This window comes from Parasteatoda tepidariorum, chromosome 2, assembly GCF_043381705.1.
Source record: "Parasteatoda tepidariorum isolate YZ-2023 chromosome 2, CAS_Ptep_4.0, whole genome shotgun sequence".
Lineage (NCBI taxonomy): Eukaryota > Metazoa > Arthropoda > Arachnida > Araneae > Theridiidae > Parasteatoda > Parasteatoda tepidariorum.
In genome coordinates, this window is record NC_092205.1 from 30,928,861 (window position 1) to 30,941,513 (window position 12,653).

Here is a 12,653-nt window from a genome sequence, read left to right on the forward strand (position 1 = left end):
TGTTCTAAAACACATAGAATAATAAAAATGAGAAACAGTGCACAATTATCTGTTCATTGAATTAAGAACTCAATTAAAATTTGCAATTGAAAGGTATTTTTTAATTACGACAAATTATATACAGTAGAGAACCGTTATACGGAACGATCGGGACCATCGTGATTCCGGATAACTGATTTTTCCGGTTTTCTGAATCGCTACATATATAATAGCTTTGAAATAGTTTCAGAAATAATAAAAAATTATAAATAATAATACACTTAAGTTTAAATAAGGAAAGAAATTATGAAATAAAAATTATATACAGGCTTATATATGTTATTATTAACATTAATAACATATATAAGCTATTTGTGCTTCTGTGAGATTCGTCTACAAACGGCTTTTGATCCGTCCTTTAAATCAGTTCTTTCGTCAACTCGATACGCCGTACGCTCTAGATAACAAAATGGGCTCAAAATCTTACAAGAAAGAAAAAAAATTTTTTTTAATGGAAGAAAATTAATTTCCGGTTCCGAATTTCATTTAGGTTATCTGATTTCCGGATAAGAGGTTCTGCACTGTATTTTCAATTTTAGATGAGCTGTTTTATAATTAAATACAGAAGCATTGCATAACATAAGAAAGTGAGGATTGTACAGTCACTATGCCTTTGCTCTATTTGGATGAACCAAAGAAAATCTTGGACATTTTGCGAATTCAATTTATTGCTTCTGTTTTTTGACCTTTAAGTAGTAAATATAAAATGTTAATTAAATTTCAGCAAATGCATCTAAAGTACTGAGCAGAAAGACTGAAATTTGGTAGCTAAATATAGGAAATATGGTATGCTTCAAATGAGGAATGCAATATGAAATACTTCAAAATTTTTGTTGACACAAATTCACTGTCTTACAATTAATTTTAAAATGATTTTAAATAAAGGAGTATAAAATACATTCAGCTCAGTCACATAAACTGTTTGTCTATTTAGTCAGCATTATAAAAACAAATAAGTAATAAAATTAAGACCTTTTTGTGTTACATAAAAAAAAATTTATTCATCTGTTAATAGAAAAAAAAAATCTAATCGTAAAAAACTTTTAATTAAAAACTGAGTGAAGCAAATTTTTAAGACATTTTTACAATTTGAAATAATTTTCTTTAATTTTTTAATGTCAGGCTTTTTATATTCAATAGGGATAACATAAAAATTACAAAATGAATTAAACATATGCTGTATGTAATAGCAACTAATAAGTATTTTTTAATAATATATATATATATTATTATTAATCAGCGATGAATGATTCAGAATGTTTTTAAGAACAGTTAAACAGAGAAAAAAAAATTTATTTTGTAAAATTTTAAGAGCGAATAATACACTAGCATTGCTTCTATTACATTTTTCGAGGCACTAAAGAAACTATAAACATAGTACCTAATACACAGCACACTAATTACTAGTAAAAATGAATTACTATAATTATTTAAGCACCACTGGCATCAATAAATTAGACGATTTTTTTTACAGCTCTTGAAAACAGAATAACACCATAAAATTTAATATAAAACTCGATACAATGCATAATTCATTGTAGTCAAAGAATTTAGAACTTTATTAAAAATTAAAGTAAAGTTTTTGAATAAATTTATATATACAAACTAACCTAACTGTGGATTTTAAATTTAGACCTGATATTTAAAAGCTAGTTATGATGAAAAAAGGAAAGAAAAAAAATATCTATGAAACACATTTCTATAAACTAAAAATCTTTATAAATAACAACAATCTCTAAAGAAGTCAAAATTGACAAATTTGTTGGAAAAAAAGACCACTGCTGAATAACTTTTGATGTAATGATTGGATTTTTACGTTGTAGTACTCTATCTTAATAGCTCAAAGGAGTGAGCTCAAATATGCTAATTAATGACTTAATGATAATTTAAGTTGAGAAAACAGACATAAAAATATACTTTCTCAGAACAAACACACCTTTTTCTGATAAATTCAGATTTTTGACCCCCAAAATATAGGGTAGCCACTATCTGGGAAATATGGTTTTTTTAGGATGTCTATAGTTTGGTCATGTATATTGTATCAAATATGTTGTCAATAGTTTGGTGAGGAGAGTGTTTCAAAGTTAGGACGTCTGAATGTTAATTTTATTTTTTCCGTGTAATGCCGCATCTTGAGAAATTTTTAAGCAAATTAAAAAAAATTTGCACACAATTATAAAATTCATTTAACAAAAGATGATTCCACGTAAAAAATGTTGAATTGTAAGGTTTACATTTTTCTTTTTGTGTAATTTTAAAGAACAAAATTTTGCATGGCAAAATACAAAATTTGAAAGAAAATCGGTTGAATAGTTTTTGAGAAATGGTATTTTAAATATCTGATTTTTCACATATTCCATTTTTCAGGAACTATTCAATCGATTTTGCTCAAATTTTGTATTTTGCCATGTAAAATTATATTCTTTAAAATGATGCAAGAAATTTTATACCTTACAATTCAAAATTTTTTTCGACCATTATTAAATAAAATAATAAATATTTACTGAAAGTTATTTTCTGCAAGGGATTTTATTAATTGTGCGCAAAAAGTTCTCCAGATATAACGAAATATGCAAAAAGTAAAATTAAAATTAAGGTGTTCAATTTTCGGGGCACATTCCTGACCAAAATATTATGACCTTATTGCTAGACTGTGACTACCTTCAATATTTTGAATGTCAGAAATCCGAATCCGCCAAAAACGGTATGTTCATTCTAAAAAAGTAAATTTTTGTGTCTGATTTCTTAACTTTAAAAATTGTCTACACTTATTAATTAGCATATTTGAGGTCATCCCCTTGAGCCATTAAGATTGAGTCTTAGAATTTGAAGATCCGACCATTAGATAAGAAGCTATACAGGGTGGTCTGTTTTTTTAAGGGGAGGGGGGGGCACTGTACATGAAAACACCTTATAATGTTTGCATTACAATTTTAACTATGATAATGCACTTTTTTTTTCTTCTTCATGAAAGTGGAGATTTTTATGCATCCCCTAAGGGTCTTAACAATAAACTATGTTCCTCTTTAATAAAATCTATAAACAAATTGTCAATGTTATCATAACATCTAGACATTTGATTTACAAATGCTTGTTTTAAATCATCTTTTGCCCCTTTATTAATTCCACGTGTAACAGCTCGTTGTTTACTAGCTTGAAATGTAGGTGTAGACAGAATTTCTAAATTAACATTTCCACCATTTGTAGTGGCTAAGTATGCTATCTCTTCTAAAATATCCACATTTATAATGTAATTAAAAAATTTTGGAAAGCAGAAGCTCTTCGCTTGTTTTATGATATCAATGATTTTATGCAACATTTCATATTCGTGTTCCATGTCATATTGCATTAAAACTAACATGTAGCCTAAAGACATATCTTTATAATTTTCATCAGTTATCTCTTTATATTTGTATTGTTTCAATAACATAGATGCACAATACTGAATTATCTCACGATTATTGTAGCCCATAAAGTATGTAAACCTAGCCGGGCACTTACTAAGGGGAGGTTTAGACAAATTAGAGCTAGTTGTAGGTAAATTCATGATAACTTCAAACAGTATTTTCAGACATCGCTTATAGTCATTAACGAAATGGTAGCAACTAGCTAGTTGTAAAACAATTTTATTCTTATGCACATGATCAGCAGCACTATCTCTTAACCTAGTTAAATGATCTACAGCATCTCTATGCCCTCTTTCATATATGAGCATATCCATATAAAATTCTTGATACACAGGCCAGGTTTCTAACTGAATATTTTTACATAAACACTTAAACTCTTTCAACAAATGCTGGTGTCGATGCAACAGTTCCCAGCATTCCACAGTGGTTACAAAGGATGGTACAAGCATGTTAGTTGCTTCTGCCGTAGCATATTTACTTACCACTACATATCCTCTCTCTGTTTTTTTATATTCACTGCTAACTGTTTTGGAACATTCTTCTTGCGAAAAAGTAATGCCTTCCATAAGGATATAATTTGATGTTCCAGCATTAGAATTCGGGAATGATTTTGGAAACATAAGTCTTCCAAAACTGTGAAGGTAGTAGAAAAAAGTTACAATTAAGCAAAAGTAAGCTTCTTCATAACCAGACATTTCTTCTCTTCTATGTTTTTCACTAGTTAAACTAGAAAGTGTTTTATTTTTTCTCTTTAATAAGGAAAGCAACTGCTGTAAGCTAGTGTCGCTAAAATTGGTAACAAACATTTCTGGATAGCTCCAGCGATATCTCAGGGCAACCATCTCCAATAAGCCTAATAGAGGTTTCCAACCTTCATCAGGATTAACATCTGATTGTGCAATTACATCTTTCCTGATAGATCCTTCCTGGGCAGTTACTGGAGTAAACATGCAGCAGACGTAAAATTCAATAGCTTTTTGCAAAAGTTGAAAGACAATTTTAAACTTATAATCAAACTGAGACACACGCAAAATTAGGGGCAAAGCATCACACACTAGCATTTTTCTGAATAAGTTTATTGGGACAGGTGTGCCCGGTCTATCTTCAGCAGTCAACAATGTATCAATAATATTACTACCATGTTGTAGTAATCTTGCATTAGGCATTCTTTTCAAAAACAAGAGTGTCAATTCACAATGTTCTTCAACTGTTTGAGCATTCTGTGTCACAATAAGCATAACTTCATACTTAATATCCTCAGGAAGTTGTTCAAATATCTTTTTCAAGAAGTCATCACTATCAGTGCTAAGAACTCTGGCAACATTTTTCAGTTCGTTGATAAGGATAGGTTCATTTGGAAATTTCTTAATTAGATCACACAGACATAGAGCACTTTCTATTAAATTCTGCTCATTGCATTCCATTTTGTAGCCTTGAAACAAAACAGAGAAGCTCTGAGGAAATGCTGATTTGGAGAAGATCATCCATGACTTCGCTGCAGCTACATCTGACTTCATACAATTTAAGACTTGGGAAATGAGATAATCTTCATCTGACCCCATCTTTACAGATTATCTTTTATTCTAAAATGTATAAACAATTTATTAATTAAACAGAATTTTTTTTAATTGGTTGGACTATAAATAATATTTTATTAATATATGAAGATTCAATACAAAGTTTTTAAAAGCTAATTGATTCCTCTTGTTAAAAAAAGTACAAAAAAAAATAATAAATAAATAATAATAATACTTAACTGCAATATTCTATTTTCTAAATTTATATGAACAAATCTTTTAGTATGGAACCTTTGAGCAAATTTGTATGGAATAACCCTAGCTTTGTACCCATTTATAATTCGAAGACTTTAAGTTCATGTTAGTGACAAAGCAATACTGGTGTTTTGAAAAGCTATAACAAAAGCTCAAGGATCTTGTTGTTTATTACAGTAGATGATCTTTATAACACAATCCTTGAAACTTAGGGTGTTGTCTTCTATGGAATTTTGTTCGATAGAAATCATTTCACTTATCTTTAAACTTACTTTACTAAATACGGCAATATTAGTCTGAAACAGATCAATAGTTAAGTGCTTTAAAATAATTTATACAAATACTTTAAACAGGGGTCTGTTTAGAAGAAATTTGGGTCTGTTAACGGACCCTTCACAAAATAATTTACAGTTGCAAACGAACTAAGTTTTGTCTTCGGCAGACGCTTCTTCCTTTATTTGTCCGAAATTAATGTTCTGCAGCAGCAGTATAGTCTAAATACCAAATATTTGTATGTTGCATCTCTAATTTAATAGCAGCAATTCCTGTTTATTTTTTAAAGTTTAATTTTTTTTAATTATAATTTTAGAGTGTTGAACATAGCAATTAAAAAACTCCTTGAAAAAGTTTTTTGCAATAGCAGGACCCTATTTGCACAAATTCACAAAAGCAGGACCTTCGTTGAAAGAATGTGACTTAACGTTTATTCTATATTCACAAATTAGGAGTAATTTCCCCCCCAATTTTACAAATACGGACCTTTCACAAAATGTTTGAACAGACCCCTGCTTTAAAATACAATATTTGTACTTAAGTATTTATTATTTTAAAAAAAAGATTTAAATTTTTTGCAGCATGGGAACTAGGAACAAAAATTAATTTTGGTTTGTTTAGCTATCGAAATTTTAATCGCTTAGCAAATAATGTAAAAAGTTAATAGTTCTTTCATACTCATAGAAATTTCTTTATTGTAAAATTTTCTTTACGCCCACAAAGTTAGTGTGGAGAACTGTAGCATAGAATTACATTATATAGATTTTCTAATGTAATAATAATAAGATACATATCCCATATCTACAGAATATATTTGGCCTTATATATTTCCACTTTAACTGGGGTAAAATAGAAGGTTTTTATAATGAGAGATAAAACACGAAATCACTAGTATTTTTTACAAAAATAAGTATAACACTGGAATTGTTAAATCTCTGAATAGGGTGAATAATGAATTCATATCAACATTATAATTTTTAAGTAAATACAGGGAAAAAAATATATAATGTTTAGACCAAAATGAAAAACAGATACAAATTAACAATAACAATAAACTGAAATAAAGTGAAAAAAAAAAAACATAATAAGCATTACCATAAGATTGTAAATGGATATTATAATGTCCTAGTAAGGAAACATGAATTTTTTTAAGAGCATAAATTTTATGTTAATACTATTCAAAATAGAAAAAAAAATGTGAAGCAAATTAAAAAAAATTAGTGAAAATTCCTATGATATTACGTAATTTGTAGTAACAGTTTGTTAATTTGATTTGAGAGTAGAATAGCATGCATTATGCAGGGTACCTTAGAGATTTTATTGCATATAAAATTTTCCATTTTCCTATCATTTTTATCTCGATTTCTGAATATTAGAAAATTCACTTTTAAAAAAGATTTAAAAAAAAAAAAACTTAATTTAAAAAAAAAAAAAATTTTTTTAAACAAAGTTATAAAATAGAATAGGTGCAGAGAAAGCATAGAAAACATGCAAAAATTTAGCATTTCTTAAAAGAAAAAAATTGAGAATGTAAGAGAACTATGTAAGAGACCATTGTTAATTCAAAAAAATTGTTCTTCTAACAATGTAATTTTTGTAAAACTTCATTGTTTTCTGTAAAAACATAGTAAATTCTCAAAATAAAAAGAGCACTCGATTGTATTTATAAAATTTAGTTATGATACTTAAACAGTTTTTTACACAATTATAAAATTAAGTTCTACTATACGTTTTTGTGTGAAACATTGAATGACACAGACAAGTGTTCGGAATTTTTAAGAACATCAATCAATTTATTTTTTCTTTCACACTGTTACTGTTTAATTTTCTCGAATTTAAGAATATTGTGCTAAATAGCTTTAATACTTTAAGTGAGATTATACAAACTAGATTGTGATTGACGTTTAAAAAATTGGTTTATATATTTGAATTAGTACATATAATAGGGTGCCTCTTGGGTTGGGCACTGTAACTTGCGCTTTTACTGTACATTGAAACTACCGTTTTCCTATTATTTTAATTACGATTTCTCATTATTATAAGATCTCATCTTAAACTCATTTTTTCTGTTTTTTGTAAGAACATAAAAAATTGTCGAAATAAGAAGGAAGGGCACTGATATATTTTTTTTTACAAGAGTTTTTCTCTGTGGGTTAGAATAAACTTATTCTTACCCTGAAGGTTTTTCCACTCGGAAAAAAACTTGCATATCCCTGATTAAAACGAAACAAAATTATACTTTAGTTGCTTGAGATTTTAAATGTCTGCATATGACATTTTAGTTTGGCCAAATAATGAAGAGAAAAGAACTGCGCCGATTACAGCAGATCATATGAAACGAAGTATTAAGGGAACAGACATTATACATTACATATTTTCTTTGTTACAAATTCACACAGAAAAGAGCAAAAAAATACAGCATTCTAAAACATAATAAAGAATCAGAAATCGGCAATAGGTTGTACCTTTTTGTAAAAGATGAACTTATTTTAATTTAAAAGTACAAAATTTAAATTAAAAAAATCCAACTTGAACATTTTTGTTTACAAAGGCTCGTATATAAATGTAAACTGTAAAGTTGTAGTTAAAAACCTATAACGAAACAAGAAGCACTATTTCTGCCCAACTTAAGATCACTTTAGTAAGGGACCGTTCGCACTGCATACGAGTTGTGAATGTGAAATCGGTGATGAGAGAGAGATTTCATTGATCATTCTTAAAAAACACACCAATTAGGTTTTGTTTTTTGAATTATTTGATCGAATTGCTTTACTCATGGAAGTCACTGACCCGAATCTTTAATTGGATTCAAAGATCAGAATCACTTGAGCTGAATTAGTGATCTGAATCACTTGTTTTGAATCACTTATCCGAATTACATGATTTGAATGAATGAACTGAATCATTGTCCCTAATCACTTGATTTGAATCACTGTTCCGTCTCATATGATTCGAATCACTATTCCGTCCCGCAGTGGACTGATCGTTAAGACACTGTTCCCAGCAGATCACCGAAGTCAAGCATCACTGGCTGCGGTCAGTGTGCGGGTGGGTGACCACTTGTATCAGTCTGCGTAGGGACCGAGGGTGGGCGGTATTGGTCCTCGTTAAACTGTTCTAATGTAAAGTGCTCGACTTCGCTGGCAGGTCGTCGGCTACCGAAGGGGAGGTACCACCCCCTCTGCAGAGGATCAAAATTGTGATGGCATGTCTTCGGATCATCCTCAGGGATGTTTCCCAGACCGTCGCCAATAGCCGATTGCGCAGCTCTAGTGCGACGTAAAATGAACTACAATAACAACAGCGAATCACTATTCCATATCACGTTATTTAAAAAAGTCATTTGATCTGAATCATTTGATTCGAATAAGTGTCAAAGTAACTCGATTCAAATTGTGACTTAAGTTAACATTCAGATCAATTTTTCGAATCAAGTGATGCAAATCAATGCGTGATCGCAAAGCTCGAATACGCAATGAATACTGGAAAGAAGGGGCAAGGGGAATACCTTACCCTTTCTCACTCCTCTTCTCCTCAGTTGTGTAGGAATCTACTACGATATTTTCCCCATTCCAAATATTTTTCGGATTTATCTGTCAAAAATATTTTTTTAAATCTAAATGAAGTTTTTTTTTTTTTTTTAGAATTAAGTTCCATACAGTTTTCAGTTTCAAATAGTTTCCCAGCTTGAAAGTTTTTAATCTATTTAAATATCAAGAGAGGAACTAACATACCTCCTTCTGCTGTGACTTTCCACACACACCAATGGTGAGAGCATGCGAAGTGCTGAAATAGGAAGAGAGTTCTGCTCTACGTCATCAGTAGCCAATTTCAATCGCCAATAGTCAAATCAAGTGATTTTGATAAGTGGTTCAAATCAAGTGGATCATTATTCAAATCAAGTGATTCATATCACTCTTCGAATCAAATCAATTTACTTCGAGCAGTGATTAGATTGAAAAGATTTGGATCAGTAATACGAATCAAGTGATTCCCATCAACGTTTAGAATTAAGCTATTCAAATCAATATACGAATTAAATAATTCCAATCACTCTACGAATTAAGTGATTCCAATCACTATTGGGATCAGTCATTTCAATCTATGCCAGGATCAGTAATTCGAATCAAGTGATTCAAATCTATATTTGGATCAGTGCTCCGATTCAAGTGATTCAGATCACTGATTGAAATCAGGTGATTCTAATGATTGATTCCAATCATGTTTCAAACTAAGTGATTCGATTCAAGTGATTTAAATTCAATTATTCTAATTCTTGATTCAAGTTATTCATATCACTGATTGGAATAAAGTGATTTAAATTACTAGAGGAATCATGTGACTATTCATTACTAGAGGAATCATTACAGGAGGAATCATGCGTATTGCTATTTCTAGTGATGTTATTCGAAGCTAGGGATTCAAATTACTATTCGAATCAGTGATTCGAATGAAATGACTCGGACTAGTGATTCAAATAACCTTATTCAAACCACTATTCACATCGAATGATTTAGATGAGTGATTCAAATCAAAAGATTCTGATCAGTGATTTTGACCACTAATTCCTATCTAGTGATTTGAATTAGGAAATCAAGTTAAGTGATTCCAATTAAGTTATTTAGATCATTGATTGGAATGAAGTGATTTAAATCACTATATGAGTCAAGTGATTCAAATCAAGTGATTCCGATTACTATTTCTAATCATTCGAATCAAATGATTCCAATCACTTATTGAAATAAAGTAATTCAAATTACTGTAAGAATCATGAGTTTTAGATCACTGATTCGAATCTCGTGCTTCGATAATCTATGGAAGGGATTAAATCATTCTTTGAATCAATGATTCAAATGAAATGATTCAGATCAATGATTCGAATCAAGTGATTCAAATCAGTGATTCAAATCAGTGATTAAATCTTCATTCGAATCAAGTGATTCAGATCACTAGTTTGAATGACATGTTTAACGAATTATACGCGAATCACGCAATTCGAATCAAATGGTTCAAAACACTATTCAACTTAGATTCCAATTTCAGTTACCTTACCCAGTACACTTTTTCTCCTTACCAACTGTCGATTGAAAAAATGTTTTTAAAATTCGTTCATAAATAAATTAATATACTTATTATATCTTTCGCTTTATTATACAGTGAAACCTCTAGGAAAGATCAATTCTATGTAGCGACCTCCTCCAGTTACAACAACTCTTTTAGGCATGGAATTAATTACATAGACTTTGTGTTGAAGAAAACTTTTAGAAGACTCTCAAAACATATCCCAGTGACCGGAAAAGGTCAAATAAGGAAACACAAAAAAAAATATAAGAACAAAAAATGTTAACAAATAAATAAGTAGATTCAAATGTATTCAAAATAATTGTCAGTGGCTCTTATTTAGAGAGCTCTTTTTGACGATCTCTAAAAGAGATTGACAACCTTATGTTGCAGTCAAAGTGCACTAGTCAATGGAAGTCACTCCTTAGAGCGACCAATCTCCATTAGCGACCATTTTACTGTGGAACAGAGTGTGATCGCTGACGAGAGGTTTCAATGTAATATATATTGCAAAATGGTAAAAAATACTGTAAACTGTGGTAGTTTTGAAAAAACAACAAAGAAAATGCCGGACTATTTTTGCTTTTTGTTTTTTTTATATAGAATTCATTGCGATTATGGGAATTATATATAGCTGAATTAGATACGTGAGTTCTTTAAACGTAAAATCTTAATTTCCTAAATTAATGCATTAGAAACTAACTGTTTAACAAGAAGTTTTTGACTTTATATGATATAGCTTAACTGTGAAATAAAAGTAACTGAAATTTCAGAAACAATTATTCATTATAAATTAAATAATACCTATAAAATCAATTGATTCAAATCACCGAATCAGTTCCCATCCCTATTTTACGGAAGTGAGGTATGACTCATGATTTCTGCTCGCGCGGGCTGCCCGCTAAGGAGTTTTTATCAATTTTTTCTACCCAGAATAATTTAAAGCTTTTATTTATCAAATAAACAATTCTGCCGCGCTAGACTCCTGAATCCTATCTGTTAATATTAGACCTAATGATGATAAGATAAATAATATTCGATCTAACATTCGAACTTTAAAAATTATAGTGTATTATTTCCTTACTTTTGGTCTGGCGCCACTTTTTTATGAGAAAAGGCACCTTCTATTGATAATAAAAATTTATTTATGAAAAATTGAATTAATTAATATATTCCACAAAATACCAGTGAATAAAAGAAGAAAATAATAAGGAAAAAAGAAGCAAAAAATTGAATAAGTGACTGTGCTAATTAGTGAATCAACTTATTTATGGATAAGAGAATGATTGAATTAGTGATATAATTGTTACAGTCCCACAAGAGCTACACTAATGTGCTATTAGCCATGGTTTGTGATTCATCGGCATTAAATCGGCAACTGGCGTATCAGTAAAGCTGTTTTTGATTCAATTTCCTTTCTTTCCCAATTCCTTTCTTTATTTATTCACCCTTTGCAGCATGAACCATTTAAAGCAAGATAATGATTGCTAACAAGTGAACTCATGATAATATGTTTCTAAAATTAAAATTAAACTTATTGAACATTGAGTCGACGTTGAGTCGGTGATCGGCGTATCAATAAAGCTGTTTCTGATTCGATTTGCTTTCCTTCCTCATTCTTTTTCTTCATTTAAATGATTACTCACTAAATGATTTAAATGATAAAAGTGAGAGTAATTACGCTACCTTTATAGTCTGGATCAATCCAAGTAAAGTAATGATTGCCATTGCAATTGATTGCAATTCAAGATAATATATGCTTTAGAAATTAAAACTAAACTTAAAAGTAATAGTGTGTGAAATGAACTAATTATACAAACATGGTAGAAAATTAAAAAAAAAAGTCCTATAAATAATAAAAAATAATAATGCCTAAAAAAATTTTAAAAAAATCCTGCTGTTAAAAAACTAACGCTATTCAATAAAATTAGATAAATCAGTTACAATTCTTGTTCTTTAGACCATCGTTAGTTTTTACACCTATGAAAATTAAATATTTTGTGATCAATTTTTTTATAATAAAGCATAGACATTTTCCTGAAGGCTCCTCTAATTCAGGAGCTTTAATTTTCCAAAATGAATGCGATAAAGATTTTTTGCG

At 29.7% G+C, this 12,653-nt stretch overlaps 1 protein-coding gene across 1 annotated transcript; it reads right to left on the reverse strand.

Moving 5' to 3' along the window:
* Positions 1-1,311: 1,311 nt before the first annotated feature.
* Positions 1,312-8,077, reverse strand: LOC107454964 (integrator complex subunit 10). The gene is made up of 2 exons (XM_016072335.3): positions 7,957-8,077; positions 1,312-5,029 (listed from the first exon to the last, which is right to left on the reverse strand). The coding sequence occupies exon 2, from the start codon at positions 5,006-5,008 to the stop codon at positions 3,023-3,025; it is 1,986 nt and encodes a 661-aa protein (XP_015927821.1). The 5' UTR covers positions 5,009-5,029; positions 7,957-8,077; the 3' UTR covers positions 1,312-3,022.
* Positions 8,078-12,653: the final 4,576 nt, after the last annotated feature.

Coding starts and splice junctions, on each gene's coding strand:
- LOC107454964 (XM_016072335.3), bottom strand. CDS start 5,008: ATGGGGTCAGATGAAGATTATCTCATTTCCCAAGTCTTAAATTGTATG.